We start from the raw sequence: 22802 nt of genomic DNA, 5'->3' as shown, positions 1-22802 counted from the left end.
CCCCACAATCCAAAGGTAGAGCGTTCCTATGAAACCGTTTGTAAACCGAAATGTCGTAAAGCGAAGAAGCAATTACCATTAATTTATATGGGAAAAATTTTTAAGCGTTCTCAGACCCAAAAAATAACCTACCAAATCAAACCAAATAACACATAAAACCTAAAATAACACTAACATATAGTAAAAGCAGGAATGATATGATAAATATACACCCTATATAAAGTAGAAATATTGTATCTATGGTGTAGTTTCACTTATGAAAATTGGGAAGACAGCGAGCCAAAATCGATTTGGAGAAAAAAAATCAGCACGTACACGCATGCGCAAGCAACTGCCCGCACAAGGTTTCACAGTCATTGTAGTCTTTCTTGAGGTAAACACACATATAAAATGGGCGTCTTTTTCTCGTAAAAGCAAAAATCCTCTTTGGTTAGCGAAAACAGGTACTAATGTAGGTCTTTCATAACAGCAAGTTGTCGTAAAGCAAACGTTCAAAAAACAGGGGACACCTGTATTTTATTTGTTGTTTGTACCATTCTCTGTAAACTCCAGAGACTATTATGTATCAAATTCCCAGATCAGCAGTTCCTGAGATACTCAAACCACCCCATCTGGCACCAACGTTCCACAGTCAAAGTCACATAGATCACATTTCTTTCCCATTCTGATATTGGACCTAACCAACAACTAAACCTCTTGACCATGCCTGCATGCTTTTATACACTGAATTGCTGGGATATGATTGGCTGATTAGATGTTTGCATTAATGAGCAGGTGTACAAGTGTACCCAATGAAGTGGCCACTGACTGTAGATTTGCTTTGGGAAACTAAAGGGCTGGAGCAACACAATAAAATTCTGGAGGAACTCAGTGGGTCAGGCAGCATCTGTGGATGGAATAGACGGATGATGTTTCAGGCTGAGGCAGTTCATTTGGTTTTGAGTCCAGCAATAGCAGTATTCAAGGTAGAGTATTATGCAAACTGATTTCAATGGTAATAGCACTTCACGTGCTTTTTCCCATTGATGCCAACCTGTAAGTGGACCCTACATTCCTTACGACATAGAGTGCAAATTTTAATGGAAAATATCTAAATAATCACTTGACCATCTCCTACACAAAAACATGTCCTCCTGCCTTTAGAGGTGTTGAAGTGTACCTTGTTGTAGTGGGCAAGACAAACCCTCAAACCACAGGGTTTATTTAAAGAAAGGACACACAATTCTTCAGCGTCCTTCGAAGCATCAGGATATCCTGAAGTTTCAAAGCCAAAAAAGTTCCTTCAAAGTAATGGAGGCTGTAGGTCTAAGATGAGGGAGGTTAATTTTAAAGGTGATGTGTGTGGGGCAGGCTGCCTTTAACACCCTGCTGGGGGTGGTGGTGGAAGCAGATAAGATAGTAAAGATTAAGAGGCATTTAGGCAGATACATGAACAGGAAGGGGCTGCAGGGATGTGAACCATGCGCTGCAAGATGGGATTAGTTTGCATTGTCACCACAAACATGATGGGCCGGAGGGCCTCCACCTGAGCTGTAAATGTAATAATTGTTTGCAACTTAGAGGCGTGCTTTTGTATTTATTATTATAACCTATGGTAATTTTTAGGTACTGCTGCAGCAAAACAACAAATTTCACAATACATGTCAGAGAATATAAACATGATTCTGATTCTGAAATGTTAAGGCTCCATTGTTCAGGATGGCAAGAGGCTGCAGGGGCTGCTGGAGCATCTTCAACATGTGGTGGTTGAAGAGGGCAGCATGCTCCATGAAGGACCTCACCACCCGTGACATGCCCTCTTCTCATTACTACCATCAGGGAGGAGGTACAGGAGCATGAAGATCTACTTTCAACAATTCATGAACAGCTTCTTCCCCTCCACCATCAGATTTACAAATTGTCCATAAAACCCCGAACACTACTTGTTATTCCTTTTTTTAAACACTATTTATGTACTTTGTAATTTATAATAATTTAATATCTTTGCCACAAAGCAACACATTCACATAAATCTGATTCCGAATCTGCATTTTCTTTTGCATAAATCCGACCAATGCATTGTGCAAAACCCACCTCTTACATGCTTTGACAAGCAAATGAACAGATTCATCCCCCTACTGCCTTGCTATCGCACATTTTTCACAGAAACATATTCGGAGCTTGCTGCTATTTACTGGAGATGCTGATTATCTGGAATCGTGGAAGGAAGAGAAAGAGGGAGATGGGGAGAGAGAGGGAGAAAAGAGAATGTCAGAAAAAAAAAGAATAAAGAGACAGGAAGGAAAGATTGAGAAAATGAAATTAAAAAAGGAGGGGAGCAAAAGAGACAAAAGAACTCTGAGAACCGAGATAAAAGGAAAGAGAAAAAAGAAAGCAAGGGAGAGAGAGATAGATAGAGATAGAGAGGAAGGAAGAGGGAGAGAAAGAGAGAGAAAGTGTGTGTGTGTAAGAGAGAGAATATGCAAAAACAAAAATAAATTTAAAAAATGTTGGTCCTTCAGATTTTTGAACCTGTTCTGCCATTAAATAAAATCATTTTTGACCTGACTGTAATCTTAGCTCCTAATTCCTGTGTATCTGTAAGTAAACCTTATACACCCTTGTTATCAAAGGTCTAGCCACCTCAGGTAAAAATCTTCAAATATGCTGCATCGCAACATCACTTCAGGAAGGAAGTTCAAAAGACTCACCACTCTCTGAGAGAAAAATATTTGCCACATTTTTGACAAATACGTGACCCTATATTTTTAGTCAGTAATTGGACCTTGCAGAGGAGAAGACGTCCTCTCCACACACGTGTCAAGGTAACTCAGAACCTTTTGCTTCAATCAAGTCACCCAAATGAGAGCAGAAGCAAGACCAGCATCTACAGACTTGGAGAAATCAGACTTAGACAACCCAACCCTCTCTGAACCTCCTCCAATGCAAGATAATTCTTCCTTCAACAAGGAATCCAATAGTCCAGGCGTGATCTCCCCGCCCCCATTCTAACCACATTCCACCGGAGTACCTTCAAGAGTTTCCTGGCCAGCTGCATCACTGTCTGGTATGGGAACTCTGACCACAAGGTCCTTCAATGGATTGTATGGCTTGCCAAGAGAATCAGTGAGGTCTCTCTCCACCCCCTCCCCACCCACCCAAGACATATGCAAGAAGCGCTGCATCTTCAAAGCCCTCAGCATTGTCAAGGACTCCTCCCATCCATCCCATAATCTCTCTGACCTCCTTCTGTCAGGCAGGAGGTACCACAGTGTTAGTCTCCTCCCAGGCTATGAAACTTCAAAACACCCTGCTACTACCCAGTATACATTATTTATAACAGTGCCAGTAGCGATATACGACTGGCACTGTTACACTATTTATATTTAACCGTATGTCGTATGTGCACTTTAAGTCAACTTGTACAACTACAGAGATTTTTGACCTGTTAATATTTTTGTGTGGATATTATTTTATGTGCTGTATGTAATATATTTACTGAGTTTTGCACCCCGGTCGCAGAGGAACATTGTTTCATTTAACTGTATAAATGTTTACAGTTGAATGATAATAAACTTGAACTTGAACTTGATCTCACCAACGGCAGGTACACACGAGGCAAAACCCCACTCTTGTGCTCAGATTTCCCTGGCGATACATAGCAATTGGGAAAAAAAGACAGAAATAAAAGTTGGAGAAAATGAGAGGGAAAGAGGATGCGAATAAAAAACAAGGCAAAGAGAAAAAGAAAGAGTGAGAAAGTGAGATAAACTGAGGGAGAGTAAAAGAACAGGAGAAAAGTAAGAGAGAGGGACAGCTGTAATGGCTTTGATTAAACCCAGAGTGTAATGGTTTGCATAAAAGTGGTGTTTTACAGAGTCACTTGAGCAGCAAATCAAAGGAATTATTATCATCCGGTAAGTCAGCAGCAGTTCGAGGAGTTTGGGAACACAAATAGGAGTAGAAAGGGATTATAATCAGTTAAAAAACAAAAGGAATCCAGCTTACCAGGGATGCCTCAATGCCTGCTCGCACGTGTAACGTTTGTTTGGGTCCTTTTCCATCAAGCGTTTGATAAAATCTTTAGCTGAAAAAGAGTTATTGATGAGAGTGAGTCCTTTGTCCATGACACGACATTTTGATTTATTTGTTAATTTAGCCATACAGCCGTTGGTGAAATCAAGTTCAAGTAGACCTGTCTGGCCCTTCGAACCACGCCACCTCAACAACCCCTGACAAACCCGATTAACCCTAACCTAACTGTGGGATAATTTGCAATTACCTATTAACCTGCCCAGTACATCTTTGGACTGTGGGAGGAAACCGGAGCACCTGAAGAAAATCCATGCATTCCACAGGGAGGATATACGAGGGGTGATTGATAAGTTCGTGGCCTAAGGTAGAAGGAGTCAATTTTAGAAAGCTTAGCACATTTATTTTTCAACATAATCCCCTCCTACATTTACACACTTAGTCCAGCGGTTGTAGAGCATACGGATCCACAGTGTCCACAGCAGGGGTGATTGATAAGTTTGTGGCCTGAGGTAGAAGGAGATGAGTTTTGCAGCTCTCGTTACTTGCACATGCAGTTCAACTCTTTGAGTGATTTTGCAGAAAGATTGAAGTTAATAACTCATCTCCTCCTACCTTAGGCCACAAACTTATCAATCACCCCGATGAGTTATTAACTTCAAACTTTCTGCATAATCACTCAAAGAGTTGAACTACATGTGCATGTAACGAGAGCTATATAACTCATCTCCTTCTACCTTAGGCCACGAACTTATCAATCACCCCTCGTACAGAGACTCCTTACAGAATGAAGCTGCAATAGAACTCTGGATCATGCCGCAGAGAATATCATAACAGGGATGCTGTCATTTCTGATGCACTTAGTTAGCGTTGTAAAGAGACAGAATACTTGAATCTGATAGAGTTGACAGCCAGCAGCTTTCACTCAGGATGTAAATGGCAGAGAGTTAACAGAGTGCTGCATTAATTAGAGAGTGTGTGGTATGAGGATAGGCTGAGCGAGTTAGTGTTTTTCTCTTTGGAGAGAAAGAGGACGAGAGATGACTTGAAAGGGATGTATAAGATGAAAAGAAGCATGGATAGACTAGACAGCCAGAGTCTTCTACCAGGGAGGAAGTAGCTAATACGAGAGGTGATTTTCGGGTGATTGGAAGAAAGTATAGGGAGATGGCAGAGTTAGTATTTTTTACACAGAGAATGCTGAATGCGTGGAACACCCTGCCGGGGCTATGTGGGAGGGAGGGACTAGAGTGATATTGCAGGAGGTTAAAAGGTTGGCACAATATAGTGAGCCAAAGGGTCTGTACTGTGCTGCATTGTTTTACGTTCTACGCTCTACTTTCTTTTATGTGTTACTGTGACCAAATTGATCACTTTCATGGACTGTACTATACCGTTGAAGTTGTCCAAGACATTGGTGAGGCCGAATTTGAAATAATGTGTGTAGTTTTGGTCACCTACCTAGAGGAAAGATGTAAATAATGTTGAAAGAATACAGAGACAATTTACAAAGATGTTTTACAGGTCTGAAGGACCTGAGTTATAAGGAAAGATTAAGTATTTATTCCTTTATTCCTTGCAATGTAGAAGATCGAGGAGAGATTTGATAGAGGTATACAAAATTATGAAGGACATGGATAGATAGGGTAACTGCAAGCAGGCTTTTTCCCCCCAAGGTTGGGTGGGACTATTGCTAGAGGTCATGGGTTAAGGGTGAAAGGTGAAAAGTTTAAGGGGAAATGTCTTCACTCAGAGGGTTATGAGAGTGTGGAATGAGCTGGCAGCACAAATGGTGCATGTGAGCTCAATTTCAACATTCAAGAGAAGTTTGGATAGGAGTATGGAGGACTATGGTCCCGGTACAGGTCAAGGGGAGTAGAAGTTTAAATGGTTCAGCAGAGACTAGATGGGCTGAAGGGCCTGTTTCTGTGCTGTACTTTTCTATGATTCTACGTTCCCTAAAAGTGTTTTGCACGTCCCTTTCAGGAGTCACTGATGTGCGTTCAAAGTGTATCCCTGATCATGTTTTAGATGAGCGGATCTGCAGGCAGCTTACACGCGGCCTTCTTCCCCACACAAAGCCAATTTCCCCTCCTGACCATCCTTAGCCTCTCCCTGCTTCACCAATCACCCAGAGGTCCACCAATAACCCCTACCCCACCCCTCTCTCCACCGTCGAGGGCCCTACTCATCCAGGTGAGGCAGCCATTCACATAAGCAAATTCCCTGCCTTCACTTATTGCATTCGATTCTCCTGATGGCACCTCCTCTACATGAGCGAGACCAGGTGACCATTTCGCTGAGCGCTTTCGCTCCATCTGCTGTGGCAGTCTTGATCTCCTGGTTGTCAGCTATTTTAGTTCCCCTCTCCTGTCCCACGCCAACCTGTTTGTCCTCGGCCTACTCCACTGTAAGGGTGAGGCTAAACACAAACTAGAGAAATAGCACCTCATATCCCCCCTGGTTAGTCTACAACTCTGTGGAAGGTCCATTGAATTCTCCTGTTCTGGTAACCCGCTGCCTTTCTGTTCCATTTCTCTCTCCCCTGACCTAACCAGTTCTTCCTATAACCACCACGGCCCCCATCACCAAGTCTCCTCCCACTGCCCCATCTACTCCATCTGCCTATCCCCTACACACTCCTCCCACTGGGTCCCCTCCCCCCACCGTTCCCATCTGCCCTCCACATCTCCCTCACTTTGTTCCATCTCCACCTTCCTCTCATCTCAGATTGCACCATTTGCAGCCCGATGTCACCTCCACCTCCCACCTCACAGCCTCTGTCACTTTTCCCACTCTCCCCTCCTCACCTGGATCATTTGGCATCTCTTGCCCCACCCCTTTCCCTCACCAACCTCCCCTTTATTTTTCAGTCCAGATGAAGGTTCTCAACCTGAATCGTGGACTCTCTATTTCCCTCCCTTGTTCCGCTAAGTTCCTCCAGCTTTTTGTGTATTCTGAAAAAGGGGTTCTACCATGAGTGGTACCTGGGCGAGACTTCACATTTTGTCCACGTGGAGTGGGTATCAAGAGATTTTGGAAGTTGCTAAGAGAGTGGCGCAGCTGGTAGAGCCACTGCCTCACAGCCCCAAGGATCCCGGTTCGATCCTGACTTCAGGCATTGTCAGTGTGGGATTTTCTACATTCTCCCTGTGACCACATAGCTGCAGTTTCCTCCCACATCCCAAAGTCATTATAGAATCATAGAACACTCCAGCACAAAGACAGGCCCTTCAGCCCATCGAGTCCATGGCAAGCTATTATTCTGCCTACTCCCATCGATCTCCATATTCCTCCCATCCATGTATCTACCCAACCTTCTCTTAAATGTTGAAATCGAACCCGTGTCCATCATTTCCGGTAGCAACTCGTTGCACACAAGTGAAAAGTTCACCCTCACGTTCACCTTTCATCTTCACCCATGACTTCTAGCTCTAGTCTCACCCAACATCAGTGAAAAAAAACCTGCTTGCATTTATCCCATCTTTACCCTTCAGAATTTTGGATACTGCTATTAAATCTCCCTTCGTTCTTTTGCCTTCTGTGTGGGAAGCTGGGTTAATGGGCCGTTGTACGATTGGCCCTAGTGTGTGGATGAGTGGTGGCATCTGGGAGGAGTTGACGAGAAAGGGGGGAGAGTGAATGGGTTAGGCTGGGTCGAGAAATGTGGTCTGTTGGGAGGGTGACACAGCCACGTGGTGGTTAGCGTAATGCTGTAAAGTGCCAATGATCCAGGTTAAATTCCGCTGCTGTCTGTAAGGAGTTTCTACATTCTCCTTGTGACCCGCGTGGCCTTCAGTTTCCTCCCATGTTCCATTAACGTACAGGTTAGTCGGTTCATTGGTCACACGGATGTCATTCAGCTGTGAAAACTCAATGGGCCAAGCTGCATCTCTAAATTAAAAATAATAAAAAAACAAGACAATGTACATGGGTTCATGGATCGCACAGATGGACTGTTATCTTTAAATAAAAATGACTAAATAAACTCTCAAGATTGCAACAAAGTGTGCAGCCAGTTTGAGAGGCCAAGTGAATTGCTCCTGGCCCTATCTGCTATCTCCTTAAGAGCATCCAGGTCTAACATGTGGGAGCAATGCATTCACCAGACACTTGGTGTCAAGCACTATGGAGAGGGGCATTGTGTTGAAAACCTTCCCTACTGTCTACGCCTCTGCCCCGACAGCACGGTGGTCATAACCTGGTGTCCCTTTTCATGGTACCACTCTCTTTGACACATCTAGGGAACTACAAAAAGTCCTCAACTATCGGTGAAATGTTTTGTTAAAAAACTCAGGCGCATGCAGAAACCTGCCAGACAACTGCTCCACTTCAGTTTGGAGGTGGTACTTATTTGCTTTGTGTGTTAACACTGAATTCCACTCTCTGGCAGTTGGACAAATTGCCAGCGGTTAATTAACTTCCCCAGCTTTTAAAAATAGAAACTCTCTCCCATCAGTTTGAACTCAGAGACACAACAGAGACAGTTTTCCACGGAAAGCTCCAGACAAAAGTGCAGGAACCACGAAAACATCCAGAGAAAGGGGAAGGGACTATTGGCCTTTGTAGCCAGCTCTATCCATCTAGTAGATCACATGCAGTCCTGCCCATTCTCACTCTAATTGTCTTAATTCCCAAGATTCTGTCGATCTCCATTCTAGATCATACATACATACAGAAACAAACCCTTCACCCCTTAATGTCTAAGCAGAACACAGAACATCGAATACTACAGCACAGTACAAGCATTTTGACCCACGAAGTTGTACCAACCTTTTAACCAACTCCAAAGTCACTCTAACCCTCCCCTCCCGCATACCCCTCCATTCTTCTATCATCTATGTTTCTAACTAAGAGTTTCTTAAATGCCTCTAATGTATTTGCCTCCACCACAACCCCTGGCACCCACCACTCTCTGTGTAAAAGAACTTACCTCTGACATCCCCCCATACTTCCCCTGGGAAAAAGTCTCCTTTCACTCTACCAATGCCTCTTACTATCTTGCTGAGTCACCTTTCCTCCTCCTTTTCAAAGAAAGTAGCTTTAGCTCACTTGTCCTCATAAGACGTTCTCTCTAATGCAGGCAGCATCCTGGTAAGCCTCCTCTGCACCCTCTCTGAAGCTTCCTCGTCCTTCCTACGATGAGGTAACCAGAGCTGAACACAATATTCCAAGTGTGTTCTAATAATAGTTTTATAGAGCTGCAACACAGTTCTTGAACTCGTTCCTCCAAAAAATGAAGGTAAGCACTCCATACACCTTCTTAACATGATGACAAATGGAACTCAAACACTCCTGCCTGCACATTATCCATTCTCCTCCATTCCCTGTACATTCATGTGTCTGTCCAACAGCCTCTTAAACATCACAATTGTATCTGCTTCCAGGCAGCCATCACTCTGTGTGTGTAAAATAATCTGTACCACATATCTCCTTTAAACCTTTCCCTCTCACTATAAATGCATGTCCTCTAGTAGTTCACATAAATACTTTGGATAAAATCTCTGACTATTTACACCATCCGTACCTCTCAAAATTCTATAAACTTCTTCAGGTCGCCTCTTAGCTGTCAATGAAAACCACACCAGTTTGTCCAAGCTCTTCTTGTAGTTCATATCTTCTAATCCAGGCAGCACTTTGGCTCACTTTTCTGCATCCACATTCTTGTAATGAGAAGACTGGAGCTGACCGCAATGCTGAGCTTTCACAGGCCCATGAGTTGGGAGATTCAGGACCCACAGTGTACACTTTGTTTCTATCATCGTTCTAATGGTGGGAATGTGACTGCCCCGGCTGGGGGAGTTAGTCTCTCAGGTTTTATTCTGTCAAGTCACTTCTATTAGTTCATCAGATTACTGACCATACTTCTAAAAGGTTCAAAGGTTCATTTTACTATCAAAGCGTGTATGCAAAATACAACTCTGAGACTCGTCTTCTCCAGATAGCGATGAAATACAGGAAACCTTGCAAGTCATCGAAAGAAAAGACATCAAACCCCTCCCGCACAAGAAAAAGAAACAAAACTCGCAAACCCCAAACTCTGCAACTCCTTGCACCAAAATTAACAGGTTGCCCACCCAGACGCAGCAGCTAAAACATCAAACCCCTAACCCCCATGCAAAAAAAACCCAGCAACAATAATATCAAACCTCCAACCCCACTCTCACACACGAAAATCTAACAGATCGCTCACACAGAAAAAAACACCCACAAGAACATCAGACCCCAAATCTCCGACCCCTCTCCCACCCAAAAGAGTAGCATATCGCACCGCCCCCCCCCCCCACCAACTGGCAAAAAGAAAGAAAAAGCAGAAAAACCGAAGGAGAAAAATATAAATTACAGTCCGTGCCAATAATCACATATGTCTCAGAATTTCAAAAACGTCCTCCATCAGCATCGAGGAGAGCGATAGTTTGAACTCAGTCCTTCCGCGTGGCCTTCATCCACCAAGAAGTCCGGCCCAATGCGGCCTCTCAACCTCCAGTTCAACTTAAGGGAAAATATGCCCTGACATTACAGGCCTAGGCTGCACAGTACTGATCCCTGTCTACTCAAACTACAACCAACCAACACAAAGCACGCCTCGTCTACTCTACACGGGCCTGGTCTACACAATACAGGCCCAGTTTACGTAAAACTAGCCTGGTCTAATCAAGCCAGACTGAGTCTACTCAAGCCAGACTAAATCTACACAACACAAGCCCAGTCCGCATAACACAGGCCTAGTCTACACAATACAGGCCTAGTTTACACAACACAGGTCCACTCTACAGAACACAAGCCCCCTCTCCACAACCCAGGTTCAGTTTGTACATCGACGACTACATTGGCGCCCCTCTTTTCCTTTGCTACATCGACGACTGCATTGCCGCTGCCTCCTGCACGCATGCTGAGCTCGTTGACTTCATTAACTTTGCCTCCAACTTTCACCCTGCCCTCAAATTTACCTGGTCCATTTCCGACACCTCCCTCCCCTTTCTTGATCTTTCTGTCTCCATCTCTGGAGATGGCTTATCTACTGATATCTACTATAAGCCTACAGACTTTCACAGCTACCTGGACTATTCCTCTTCCCACCCTGTCTCTTGCAAAAATGCTATCCCCTTCTCACAATTCCTCCATCTCCACCGCATCTGCTCTCAGGATGCAGCTTTTCATTCCAGGACGAAGGAGATGTCTTCCTTTTTTAAACAAAGGGGCTTCCCTTCTTTCACCATCAACTCTGCTCTCAAACGCATCTCTTCCATTTCCCACACATCTGCCCTCACCCCATCCACCCACCACCCCACTCGGGATAGGGTTCCCCTTGTCCTCACCTACCACCCCACCAGCCTCCAGGTCCAACGTATAATTCTTCGCAACTTCTGCCACCTCCAACGGGATCCCACTACCAAGCACATCTTTCCTTCCCCACCTCTTTCTGCTTTCCGCAGGAATCGCTCCCTACGCGACTCCCTTGTCCACTCGTCTCCCCCCATCCCTTCCCACCGATCTCCCTCCTGGCACTTATCCTTGTAAGCGGAACAAGTGCTACACCTGCCCTTACACTTCCTCCTTCACCACCATTCAGGGCCCCAGACTGTCCTTCCGGTGAAGTGACACTACACCTGTGAGCTGGCTGATGTGGTATACTGTGTCCAGTGCTCCCGGCGTGCTCTTTTATATATTGGTGAGACCCGACGCAGACTGGGAGACCATTTCGCTGAACACCTACGCTCAGTCCACCAGAGAAAGCAGGATCTCCCAGTGGCGTCACATTTTAACTCCACGTCCCATTCCCATTCTGATATGTCTATCCATGGCCTCCTCTACTATCAAGATGAAGCCACACTCAGGTTGGAGGAACAACACCTTATATACCCGCTGGGTAGCCTCCAACCTGATGGCATGAACATTGACTTCTCTAACTTCCGTTAATGCCCCTCCTCCCCTTCTTACCCCATCCCTGACATATTTAGTTGTTTGTTTTTGTCTCTCTCTCTGCCCATCACTCTGCCTGTTCTCCATCTCCCTCTGGTGCTCCCCCCTCTTCTTTCTCCCGAGGCCTCCTGTCCCATGATCCTTTCCCTTCTCCAGCTCTGTATCACTTTCGCCAATCACCTTTCCAGCTCTCAGCTTCACCCCACCCCCTCCAGTCTTCTCCTCTCATTTCGCATTTCCCCCTCCCCCCACTACTTTCAAATCTCTTAGTATCTGTCTCTTCAGTTAGTCCTGACGAAGGGTCTCGGCCCGAAACGTCAACAGTGCTTCTCCTTATAGATGCTGCCTGGCCTGCAGTGTTCCACCAGCATTTTGTGTGTGTTGTTGTTTGAATTTCCAGCATCTGCAGATTTCCTCGTGTTTGCTCTTCAGTTTGTACTCTGCAGCTTTAATCTATTCAATGTAGACACAGTGTATTTCATGCAATGACATAGAGTGTGTGCTGTTTTTGATCCTTTTAACCAATTTGCCCACGAGGTCAGTGATTGACAGGGCAGGGTATAGGAAAATATTTGGAGCAGGAAAAGGAACAGATGAAAGAGAAACAAATGGCTCATTAAGTCAATTCAGTATATGGAGGTATAACAGCCAACCCCCAAAGGCTGGACAAACAGAAAGGTTTTAGCACTAATTAGTACGTCAGTAGAAACACCGAAACCTGGAGCAGTTTGATGAGAAGGACCCGTGACTCAGGGTGACCCAGGCTGGACCTGGTGAGCGATACCCTCATTACCTGATCTAATTAACAAATCGCACATCCAAACGTACCAGAGTCCGAGATGTCATCCCAGTAAGGACAGTCAAACTCATATTCTGCCTTCAATATCTGCTCAAACAATCTGGAGTCATTTTCATCGTAGAACGGAGGATAGCCACATAACCTGGAGAAAGAGAAATCGAAGCATTGGTATCAACACTTTACCACGTGTGGAGTTCATGCCTCAGTGCCTTTTTCGAAACAGACGTTTAAATTACATATTTGGTTACTGACTATTAATGGAGTGAGCTTTTGATGTGGGTAGGTCCCTGAAACTCACTCCTGGAGTACAGAGGAAACTTACAAAGATGTTGCCAGATTTGAGAACCAGTGTTACAGGGAAATGTTGACGAGGCTGTAACTTTATTTTCTGGAGCATAGGAGAATGAGGAAATGAGCTTAGGATGATGACGCTTAGCAGTGACCCCTTTGCTTGCATCTTCGGAAACACGAACCGGCTGCTTTTCGATACGCCAAGGACGCGGCCCAGAAGATTAGCTCGCCTTCAGGGTGCCGGATATTCATGGCTCTGGAGGCGGGCAGATTCGAGGTCGGTGCCGCCGCCTGATATGTCGTGGGAGTACACGGAAGATCGAAAGCAGCGAGCTGGTTGTGGCTGTGACCCCAGAGACCCGAGTTCTTTGGGCACAGAGCTCGGAAAAAGCGACGGAACAGACTTTTGACACCATAAATCGGCCAGTTGTTTTGTTATGTCTCCCCTCTCACTGTGAAACGGAGACACCTCTTTTTCCCTTATTAGGGAGAGAGAGAGAGCCTGTGGTATGTCGAATTACTGAGTGAACGAGTAATCTTTGGGGTACTATAAGTCTGTGTCTTTATTGACGCTTTGCTACACACTATGCTTGAGTACTTGGTGGGGGTGTGCCAATGCTTTTTTCTGGTGGGGGGGTCATTGCTTTGCTGCTGCTTATGTGTAGGAGGGGGAGCTGGGGGGTGCTTTGGGGTTCTAACATTTAACTATCATTCATCCGTTGGGGCACTCCTCAGTTTTCGCGGATGTTTGCGAAGAAAAAAAAAATCAGGATGTATATTGTATACATTTCTCTGACACTAAATGTACCTATTAAATTCAATTAATAATTTGACAGAGTTAAGCAAATGATAGGGGCTATAGATAGGATTCATGCAAGCAGGCTTTTTCCACTGAGTTTGGGTGAGATTAGAACTAGAGGTCATAGGTTAAGGGTGAAAAGTGAAACATTTAAGGGCACCTGAGGGGGAACTCCTTCACTCAGAGGGTGGTGCGTCTGTGCAACACGCTGCCATTGGAAGTGGTGGATGCAACTTTAGTTGCAACATTGAAGAGAAGTTTGGATAAGTACGTGGAGAGATGGGTTGTGGAGGGCTATGGTCCAGGTACAGGTTGATGGGATGAGGTAGAATAATAGTTCAGCATGGACAGGAAGGGCCAAAGGACCTGTTTTTGCACTATAGTGCTTTATGACTCTACAAGAATAGTGAACGTGTAAAACTATGTCACCAAAAGCAATTGATGCCAGATTATTAAATATACTCAAAGGAAGAGATGCACATTGTTCTTAAGATATAAGAGATCGAGAGATCCAGGGAGAAAACAGGAATTTGGTACTGAACAATGCACACAAAATGCTGGAGGAACTCAGCTCACCAGACTGCAAGTACAGAAAGGAATAAAGGGTTGACTTCTTGAGTTGAAGCCCTTCACCGAGACTCAAAAGGAAGGGGGAAGAAGCCAGAATAAGAAGGTGGTGGGAGTGGGAAGGGTACAGGCAAAAATGTTTGGTACTGAAGAATTTGATACTGAATTTAGATTCAAGATTGTTTATTGTCATTCTTCATTACACAAGAATAAAGGAGAACGAAATTATTGTTAATCCAGATCCAATGCTACATATAAAAATCACAATAAACGTAAAGAACACAATAAAGAACAATAAATTTAAATACATTCCTGTAAATCTAGATCCTAGAATGTAGAAGTAACTATCATATACATAGACCGCAGGAAAAGTTTTCGAAGTTGTTGCCAGAACTAGAAGACCTGAGTTATAGGGAGAGGATGGACAGTCTAAGTCTTTTTTCTTTGGAGTGTACGAGGATGAGGCAGAACCTGACAGAGGTTTATAAAATCTGGAAAGGCTTAGGTAAGGTGGATGGTGGGTGGGAGAGTCATGGGCTGTTGTACAGGAGAACTTAATGGGCAGAGCGGTTTTCCCCTGAACCATAATGATTCAATGATTCCATTAGATTTGAAGAATGAAAATTTGTTTTATTTGACACGCATGCATTGGAATATCAAAGTATACAGTCCGAGGATGTGCTGCAGGCAGCTAATGTCGCCAGGTTTCCAACGGCAAAATAGCATGCCTACAACTTATTTATCCTACCCCCTGTCTTTGGAAACTGGACCACCCAGAGGAAACACACACAAGTCACGGGAAGAACATACAAACTCCTCACAGACAACGGTGGAAATTGAGTCTGAATTGTTGGCACTGTAAACCATTACGCTAACTGCTATGTTACCGTGTCTCATTGTAAATATCTTTATCCTTTCATTCACTGAGTCCGAAGGATTTCCAAAGTCTACAAAACATTTGTTTTTGAAAATAAGAAATAAGTTTCATTCTCACATAAGCACTCCAAGAATTTAGACAGAGATCAAAGGTGATTGGTCCACTCTTTGTGTGGTTCGAGGCACAAATCCAAGCTTGGAATGTTATAAGATCATTTTCCTCTCATTAACCTACAGTTGTCCATATATAGGAATAATATAAACACTTAATTCACTACCTGGCATTGGATACCACAGCTCTGTGGCCAAGACCAGATTGATACAATAGTTTTATAGATTGCGCACATACCAGAAATCATTGTAACCAGTAAATTTAGATCTAAAAATGTTGTTATTGCTCAGAAAAATGTCAAGTAACCAAATTTAGATATCTGAACAACATAACCAATGCAAGACAAATATTAAGATTGTGATGCAGAGCATCCAGTAACCCACCTACTTAACCCTAGCCTAATCACAGGACAATTTTACAATGACCAATTACCCTACTAACCGGTATCTTTTTGGACTGCGGGAGTAAACTGGAGCACCCAGAGGAAACCAACTTGTTCACAGGGAGGAACGTACAAACTCAACCGAATGACATCAGAATTCAACTTCAAACTCTGGTGCCCCGAGTTGTAATACCCTTGCGTGAACTGTTATGCTACTGTGGCGCCCAGTATTTTTTGGAACATATTGGGTTAGTAATTCTTCTGCAAAATTTCTTAAGCATTAAAATGGCATTTCAAGTTCAAGTTCAAGGTTCAAGTTTATTGTCATTCAACCATACACATGTATGTGGATACACGAAATGTTATTCCTCTGGGGCCCAAGATGCAAAACGAAGTACATATAGTTATATACAGCACATACAGTATAGTCACATATAGGTACTGTCCACCACATACAATCACAAAGTAATTTGGTGTCTTCCTTAGCAAAATAGGTCCAGAAAGACAGCAACAGTATAGGCACTGGGTGTATGGGTTGGGACACTATGTTGCAGTTGTATATGCCATTGGTGAGGCTGCACTTGGAGTATGGTGTGTAGTTTTGGCAATCCTGTTATAGGAAAGAGTGATCAAACTGGAGAGAGCACAGAAAAGATTCATGAGGTGGTGGCTAGGACTCAAGGGCCCTAGTTATAGGGCCAGGCTAGGTCTTATTCATAGAAACATAGAAAACCTACAGCACATAAAGCTGTGCCGAACATGTCCTTACCTTAGAAATTACATAGTGTTACCCATAGCCCTCTTGTTTTCTAAGCTCCATGTACCTATCTCGGAGTGTCTTAAAAGACCCTATTGTATCCACCTCCACCACCGTTACCGGCAGCTCATTCCATGTACTCACCACTTTCTGCGTAAAAAAAACTTAACCCTGACATCTCCTCTGTACCTACTCCCCAGCACCTTAAACCTGTGCCCTCTTGTGGCAACCATTTCAGCCCTGGGAAAAAGCCTGACTATCCACACGATCAATGCCTCTCATCATCTGATACACCTCTATCCGGTCACCTCTCATCCTCCATCGCTCCAAGGAGAAAAGGCTGAGTTCACTCAACCTATTCTCATATGGCATACTCCCCAATCCAGGCAACATCCTTGTAAATCTCCTCTGCACCCTTTCTATGGTTTCCACATCCTTCCTACAGTGTGGTGACCAGAACTGAACACAGTACTCCAAGTGGGGTCTGACCAGGGTCCTATATAGCTGGAACATTACCTCTCGACCCTTAAACTCAATCCCATGATTGATGAAGGCCAATGCACCATATGCCTTCTTAACCACAGAGTCAACCTGTGCAGCAGCTTTGAGTGTCCTATGGACTCGGACCCCAAGATCCCTCTGATCCTCCACACTGCCAAGAGTCTTACCATTAACACTATATTCTGCCATTATACTTGACCTACCAAAATTAACCTCCTCACACTTACCTGGGTTGAACTCCATATTCCACATCTCAGCCCAGTTTTGCATTCTATCAATGTCCCACAGTAACCTCTGACAGCTCTCCACACTATCCACAACACCCCCAACTTTTGTGTCATCAGCAAATTTACTAACCCATCCCTCCACTTCCTCATCCAGGTCATTTATAAAAATCACGAAGAGTAGGGGTCCCAGTACAGATCCCTAAGGCACACCACTGGACACCGGCCTCCATGCAGAATATGACCTGTCTACAACCACTCTTTGCTTTCTGTGGGCAAGCCAGTTCTGGATCCACAAAGCAATGTCCCCTTGGATCCCATGCCTCTTTACTTTCTTAATAAGCCTTGCCTGGGGTACCTTATCAAATGCCTTGCTAAAATCCATATACACTACATCTACTGCTTTACCTTCAACAATGTGTTAAGTCACATCCTCAAAAAATTCAATCAGGCTCGTAAGGCACAACCTCCCTTTGACAAAGCCATACTGACTATTCCTAATCATATTATGCCTCCCCAAATGTTCATAAATCCTGCCTCTCAGGATCTTCTCCATCAACTTACCAACTAATGAAGTAAGACTCACTGGTCTATGATTTCCTGGGCTATCTCTACTCTCTTTCTTGAATAAAGGAATAATATCCGCAACTCTCTAATCCTTTAGAACCCCTCTTGTCCCCATTGATGATGCAAAGATCATCACCAGAGGCTCAGCAATCTCCTCCTTCTCCTCCCACAGTAGCATCTCGTCCAGTCCCAGTGACTTATCCAACTTGATGCTTTCCAAAAGCTTCAGCACATCCTCTTCCTTAATATCTACATTCTCAAGCTATTCAGTCCACTGTAAGCCATCCCTACAATGCCAAGATCCTTTTCCGTAGTGAATACAGAAGAAAAGTACTCATTAAGTACCTCTGCTATCTCCAGTTCCATACACACTTTTCCACTGTCACACTTGATTGGTCCTATTCTCTCACATCTTATTCTCTTGCTCTTCACATACTTGTAGAAAGCCTTGGGGTTTTCCTTAATCCTGTCTGCCAAGGCCTTCTCATGGCCCTTTCTGACTCTCCTAATTTCATTCTTAAGCTCCTTCCTGCTAGCCTTATAATCTTCTAGATCTCTATCACTACCTCATTTTTAGAACCTTTTGGAAGTTGCCAGAGGCTCAGCAATCTCCCCCCTTGCCTCCCACAGTAGTCTAGGGTGCATATCGTCTGGTCCCAATGACTTATCCAACTTGGGCAGAAACATATGGCACATAAGCCACCTGCAGACCCAACAAAGAACCAGGGCTTAAGAAAAAAATTGTGGAAGTGATGAACAAGGAAGGTGAAGGATTTTGATATCTGAAAGATGCTTCCCAGGATAACTGATGCCAAGATTAAGGAAGGCATTTTTGTTGGTCCACAAATCAAACAGGTCATCAATGACAGGCAATTCGAAGAACTTCTAGTGGGACCGGAGAAAATTGCATGAAAGGCATTCAAGGATGTTGTTGAGGATTTTCTTGGCACCAAACCATGTGCAGCAGGTTGGCAACATGCTTCAAGCATACAAAACCATAAAGTGCAACATATCACTAAAGATTCATTTTCTGCATTCCCATTTACACTACTTTCCTGCAAATCCTGGCACTGTCAGTGCTGAACATGTTGAAAGGTTTCACCAGGTGACTGCAGTCATGGAGAAACAATATCAGGGCAACTGGAATCCATCAATGCTGCTGATTGCTGTTGGACACTTAAGTGAGAAGCATCAGACACTGAGTACAAATGAAATTCATCAACAAAACGCTTTTAGCTTAGTTGAACTATTGCACAGATTCAGCACCATTATGCAGTTAAATACGTTATATTCAATAGAAGTTAACTTCTTGTGTAACGCTCTGTAAGGATTCACTGCTAATGTAACGGCCTCTCTGTAATGTTTCAATGCTAATGTAATGGTTTCTCTGTAGCAGCGGTGTTTGGGTTATGACTAGAGCTAACGGGGGCTTTGGAATATGCGCCATCCAATGAGCGGCATGTTTTTCTATCCTGCATGCCCAAGAGAAGGTTTTCACGGGCTTTTGTTCGGTGGAAGATGGAGAGACAAGATGCCAGAACGGGGATGTTGTAGTCTGCAGGATGGAGTGGACTTGGAATGGGGTCGGGAATTGACGCCTGGGGGAAAGTCGATGGAGAACGAACAGACGGGAAAACCGTGAGCTTCAACGTTGCACATTAGACTATTTCATAAGGATGGGCCCTTTTTCTTTTTTGTTTATAGTCAAATTAAGAATTATAAAGCTCTGTTGTTTAATTGCATATTGTGTACTGTTTGTTATTTTGTGGTACTGATTTGTGACAGGGGACATATCACGCAGCATCCACCCAAACAAGGTTTCGCAAGTTTGGCCAGGCCGGAGACTGTCTGCCCCTAGCCGCTAGCCAAACCTAACTTGTTTCTCCAAATTCCGATGTGATACAAGTAGTCTGAAATTATATTTTCGTTCATCTCCAAGCGGTCTATCATATCCATAAAAGACTTTTGAGGAAGCAACCCTGCAAAAAAATGCTGCCCGGTGTATTTTGTTGCATAGAATACATACAAACACCAATAAACTACATAACATGAAATTTTCCCATATGGTATACATTACAACTGTGTTGTGCTATTTTCTATAGGGAATGTATCATGTGAAGTAGTTTCCATTACATCAAACTTTCACAGAGAATGAAAATACTTAATGCAACTTTTCATCTTCTAGTCAAACCTTTCACATGAACTCAAAGTGGTGCCTGGGGTTTTAACTAAGTGCTATGATAGATATATACCTTCCAGGGCCCAAGAGGCTTATTGCTAACCTCAGCTTTCTGGCACAGCTGCATGACTTTTCCAATGGGTCAGAGTTGTCGGTGATAAAGTTAAACTTTTAACAAATGTTCTTTGCTCAGCTTTTTGTTGAGAACAAGAACCAGTTTCCCGTTCTTAATGTAAATCGGAAGCAACAATCAGTTTGAAGTTGGAAGCACAGTAAAGTGATCAGGAGATTTCCTGTCTGCACTAGCCAAATGCAAGACAATTACAAAATGTCACTTAACATATCAAACATAGTTACAAGTTGGGATGTCTGCTTCAAGACTTTAGCCTCAATGCAACTGGATCCTCGATTTCCTCACTTGCGGACCCCAGTCAATACAAATTGGCAACACTTCTCCTCCACAATCTCCATCAGCACAGGTGCACCACCTGGCTGCTTGCCTAGTCTTCTGCTCTACTAACTTTACAATTATGACTGTGTTCTAAGCACAGATCCAATGCCATATTTAAGTTGGCTGATGACACCACAGATGTTGGTTGAATCAAAGTTTGTGATGAATCTGCATTTAGGAGGGAGATTAAAAATCTGGCTGAGTGGTGCCACAACAACAACCCTTTACTTAATATCAACAAGACCAAGAGGTTGATTACTAACTTCAGGAGGAGGAAGAAGTGGATATTGGCAGCTAAACCTCACTACAGATGCTAGACAGGGAAGTAAGCTAGTCCTGGATGAGTAGGTTGATACAGAATAACTTCACCATAGTGAGGATATCAGCTATAGATATCTATCGGACAGGGCACAATATTTTCTTTTGAGTTTAGGGCTTTGTAAACAGTGAACCCAATACCATCACAGTGCAATCTGCAACAACAGCAGGAAGAACCAAAGGTTTGTGGCTATGATACTGGTGAGATCGTTGCTTTCCAACACTAAGCTATGAAACTATCAAGAACTCTGGGATTCAATGCATGTGAAGCTTAGCACAGGAGCTCTCCAAGTTGTTATCAGTGTATCAGTTCCTCCTCACCATCTTCAGATGTGCTGCTTGCTGCTTCTACCACTACAATCGAAAGAGATCCGTTGAAGTGAGAACAATTTCGGGTAGATACACATTGGTCCCACAGTAAGTAGTCAGCCGATATCTTTATCCCAGTGTTAAAGTGTGTAATACCAGAGGACGTGCACTTAAGGTGAGAAGGGGTAAATTCAAAGGAGATCTGTGGGGTTATTTTGTTATATAGAGAGTGCAAGTGCCTGGAATGCACTGCCAGGACTGATGGTGGAAACAAGATACAACAGAGGTATTTAAGAGGAAGAAAATTACTAGAAGACCATAAGAAATAGGAGCGGAATTAAACCATTGGCCGACCTTGGCTGATCAATTTCCCCTCTGAACCCCATTCTCCTGCCTTCCCCCATAACCTTTGGCACCTGTATTAATCATTAACCCAATAACCTCAGCTTTAAATATACCCAATGACTTAGCCTCAACAGCTATCTCTGGCAATGAATAACACAGATTCACCACCCTCTGGCTAAGGAAATTCTTCCTCGTCTCTGTTCTAAAGGGATGCCCTTGCATTCAGAGGCTGTGCCCCCTTGCCCTGGATACTGTTGGAAATACCCTCTCCATGTAAATGCAGGCATTTGGACGTTGTGCTATCCAATATTCACTGTGATGCAGGCCTTTGAGAGGTTGGTAATGAAACATATCAACTCCTGCCTGAGGAGCCACTTTGATTGCATTCCAATTTACTTACCGTCACAACAGGTCTACACAGATGCTATTTCACTGGCTCTTCAGTCAAACCTAGAACATCTGCCCATTGAAGATGCATACATCAGGATACTCTACAGCTCTGCATTCAACACTATCATCCCCACAAAACTAATCAATAAACTCCATGACCTTGGCCTCAATATCACCTTATTCAATTGCATCCTTGGTTTCCTCACATGCAGACACTAGTCAGTTTGGATTGGTGACAGCTTCTCCTCCACAATCACCACAAAGCTGTGTGCTTGGCCCCCGCTCTACTCACTTTACACATATGATTGTGTGGATAAGCACAGCTCCAAAGCCATCTTAAGTTTGTTGGCAACGCTGTTGCTGTTGGACAAATCAGCACAAGGGAAGGAGACTGAAAGTATGACTGAGTGGTGTCACAACAACAATCTATTACTCAGTGTCAAAGGAGCTGATTATTGACTACAGGAAGAGGAAACTGGAGGTCCATGAGCCAGATATCATCAGGGGATCAGAGGTGGAGAGGGTCAGAACCTTGGTGTTATCATTTCCGAGGATCTGTCCTGGGCTCACCACGTAAGTGCCACTAAAAAGAAAGCAGGGCAGTACCTCTACTTTCTTAGAAGTTTATGTAGATTTGACGTGTCATCTAAAACTCTGAGAAACTTCTGCACATGTGTGATGGGAAGTATCCTGACTGGTTGCCTCACAGCTTGGTTTGGAAACACCAATGCCCTTGAACAGAAAAGTCTAAGGAAAGTAGTGGATACAGCTCAGTCCATCACTGATAAAGTCCTCCCCACCACTGAGCACATCTACATGGAGTACTATCGCAGGAAAGCAGCATCCATCATCAGAGACCCCCACCATACAGGCCATCACAAAGCAGGCAAAGGGGTCTCAGGAACCACAGAACCAGATTTAGGAACAGTCATTACCCTACAACTTTCAGGCTCTTGAACCAGAGAGGATAACTTTACTCAACTTCACTTGTCCCATAATTG

General features: G+C 43.8%; 1 protein-coding gene across 1 annotated transcript in view; it reads right to left on the bottom strand.

Moving 5' to 3' along the window:
* Positions 1-22802, bottom strand: part of camk1da (calcium/calmodulin-dependent protein kinase 1Da) — a 292341-nt gene that overhangs the window by 29582 nt on the left and 239957 nt on the right. Inside the window, exons 7-8 of the mRNA XM_073066564.1 lie at positions 12763-12875; positions 3988-4066 (exon numbers count right to left, since the gene is read on the bottom strand). Of these exons, the coding sequence (XP_072922665.1) occupies positions 3988-4066; positions 12763-12875 (192 nt within the window). The remainder of the gene's footprint in view (positions 1-3987; positions 4067-12762; positions 12876-22802) is intronic.

The sequence above is a fragment of the Hemitrygon akajei genome, chromosome 14 (assembly GCF_048418815.1).
Source record: "Hemitrygon akajei chromosome 14, sHemAka1.3, whole genome shotgun sequence".
NCBI classification, from domain to species: domain Eukaryota; kingdom Metazoa; phylum Chordata; class Chondrichthyes; order Myliobatiformes; family Dasyatidae; genus Hemitrygon; species Hemitrygon akajei.
The sequence above is the reverse complement of the archived record's forward strand: the minus strand, read 5'-3'. Positions and strand labels throughout refer to the sequence as shown.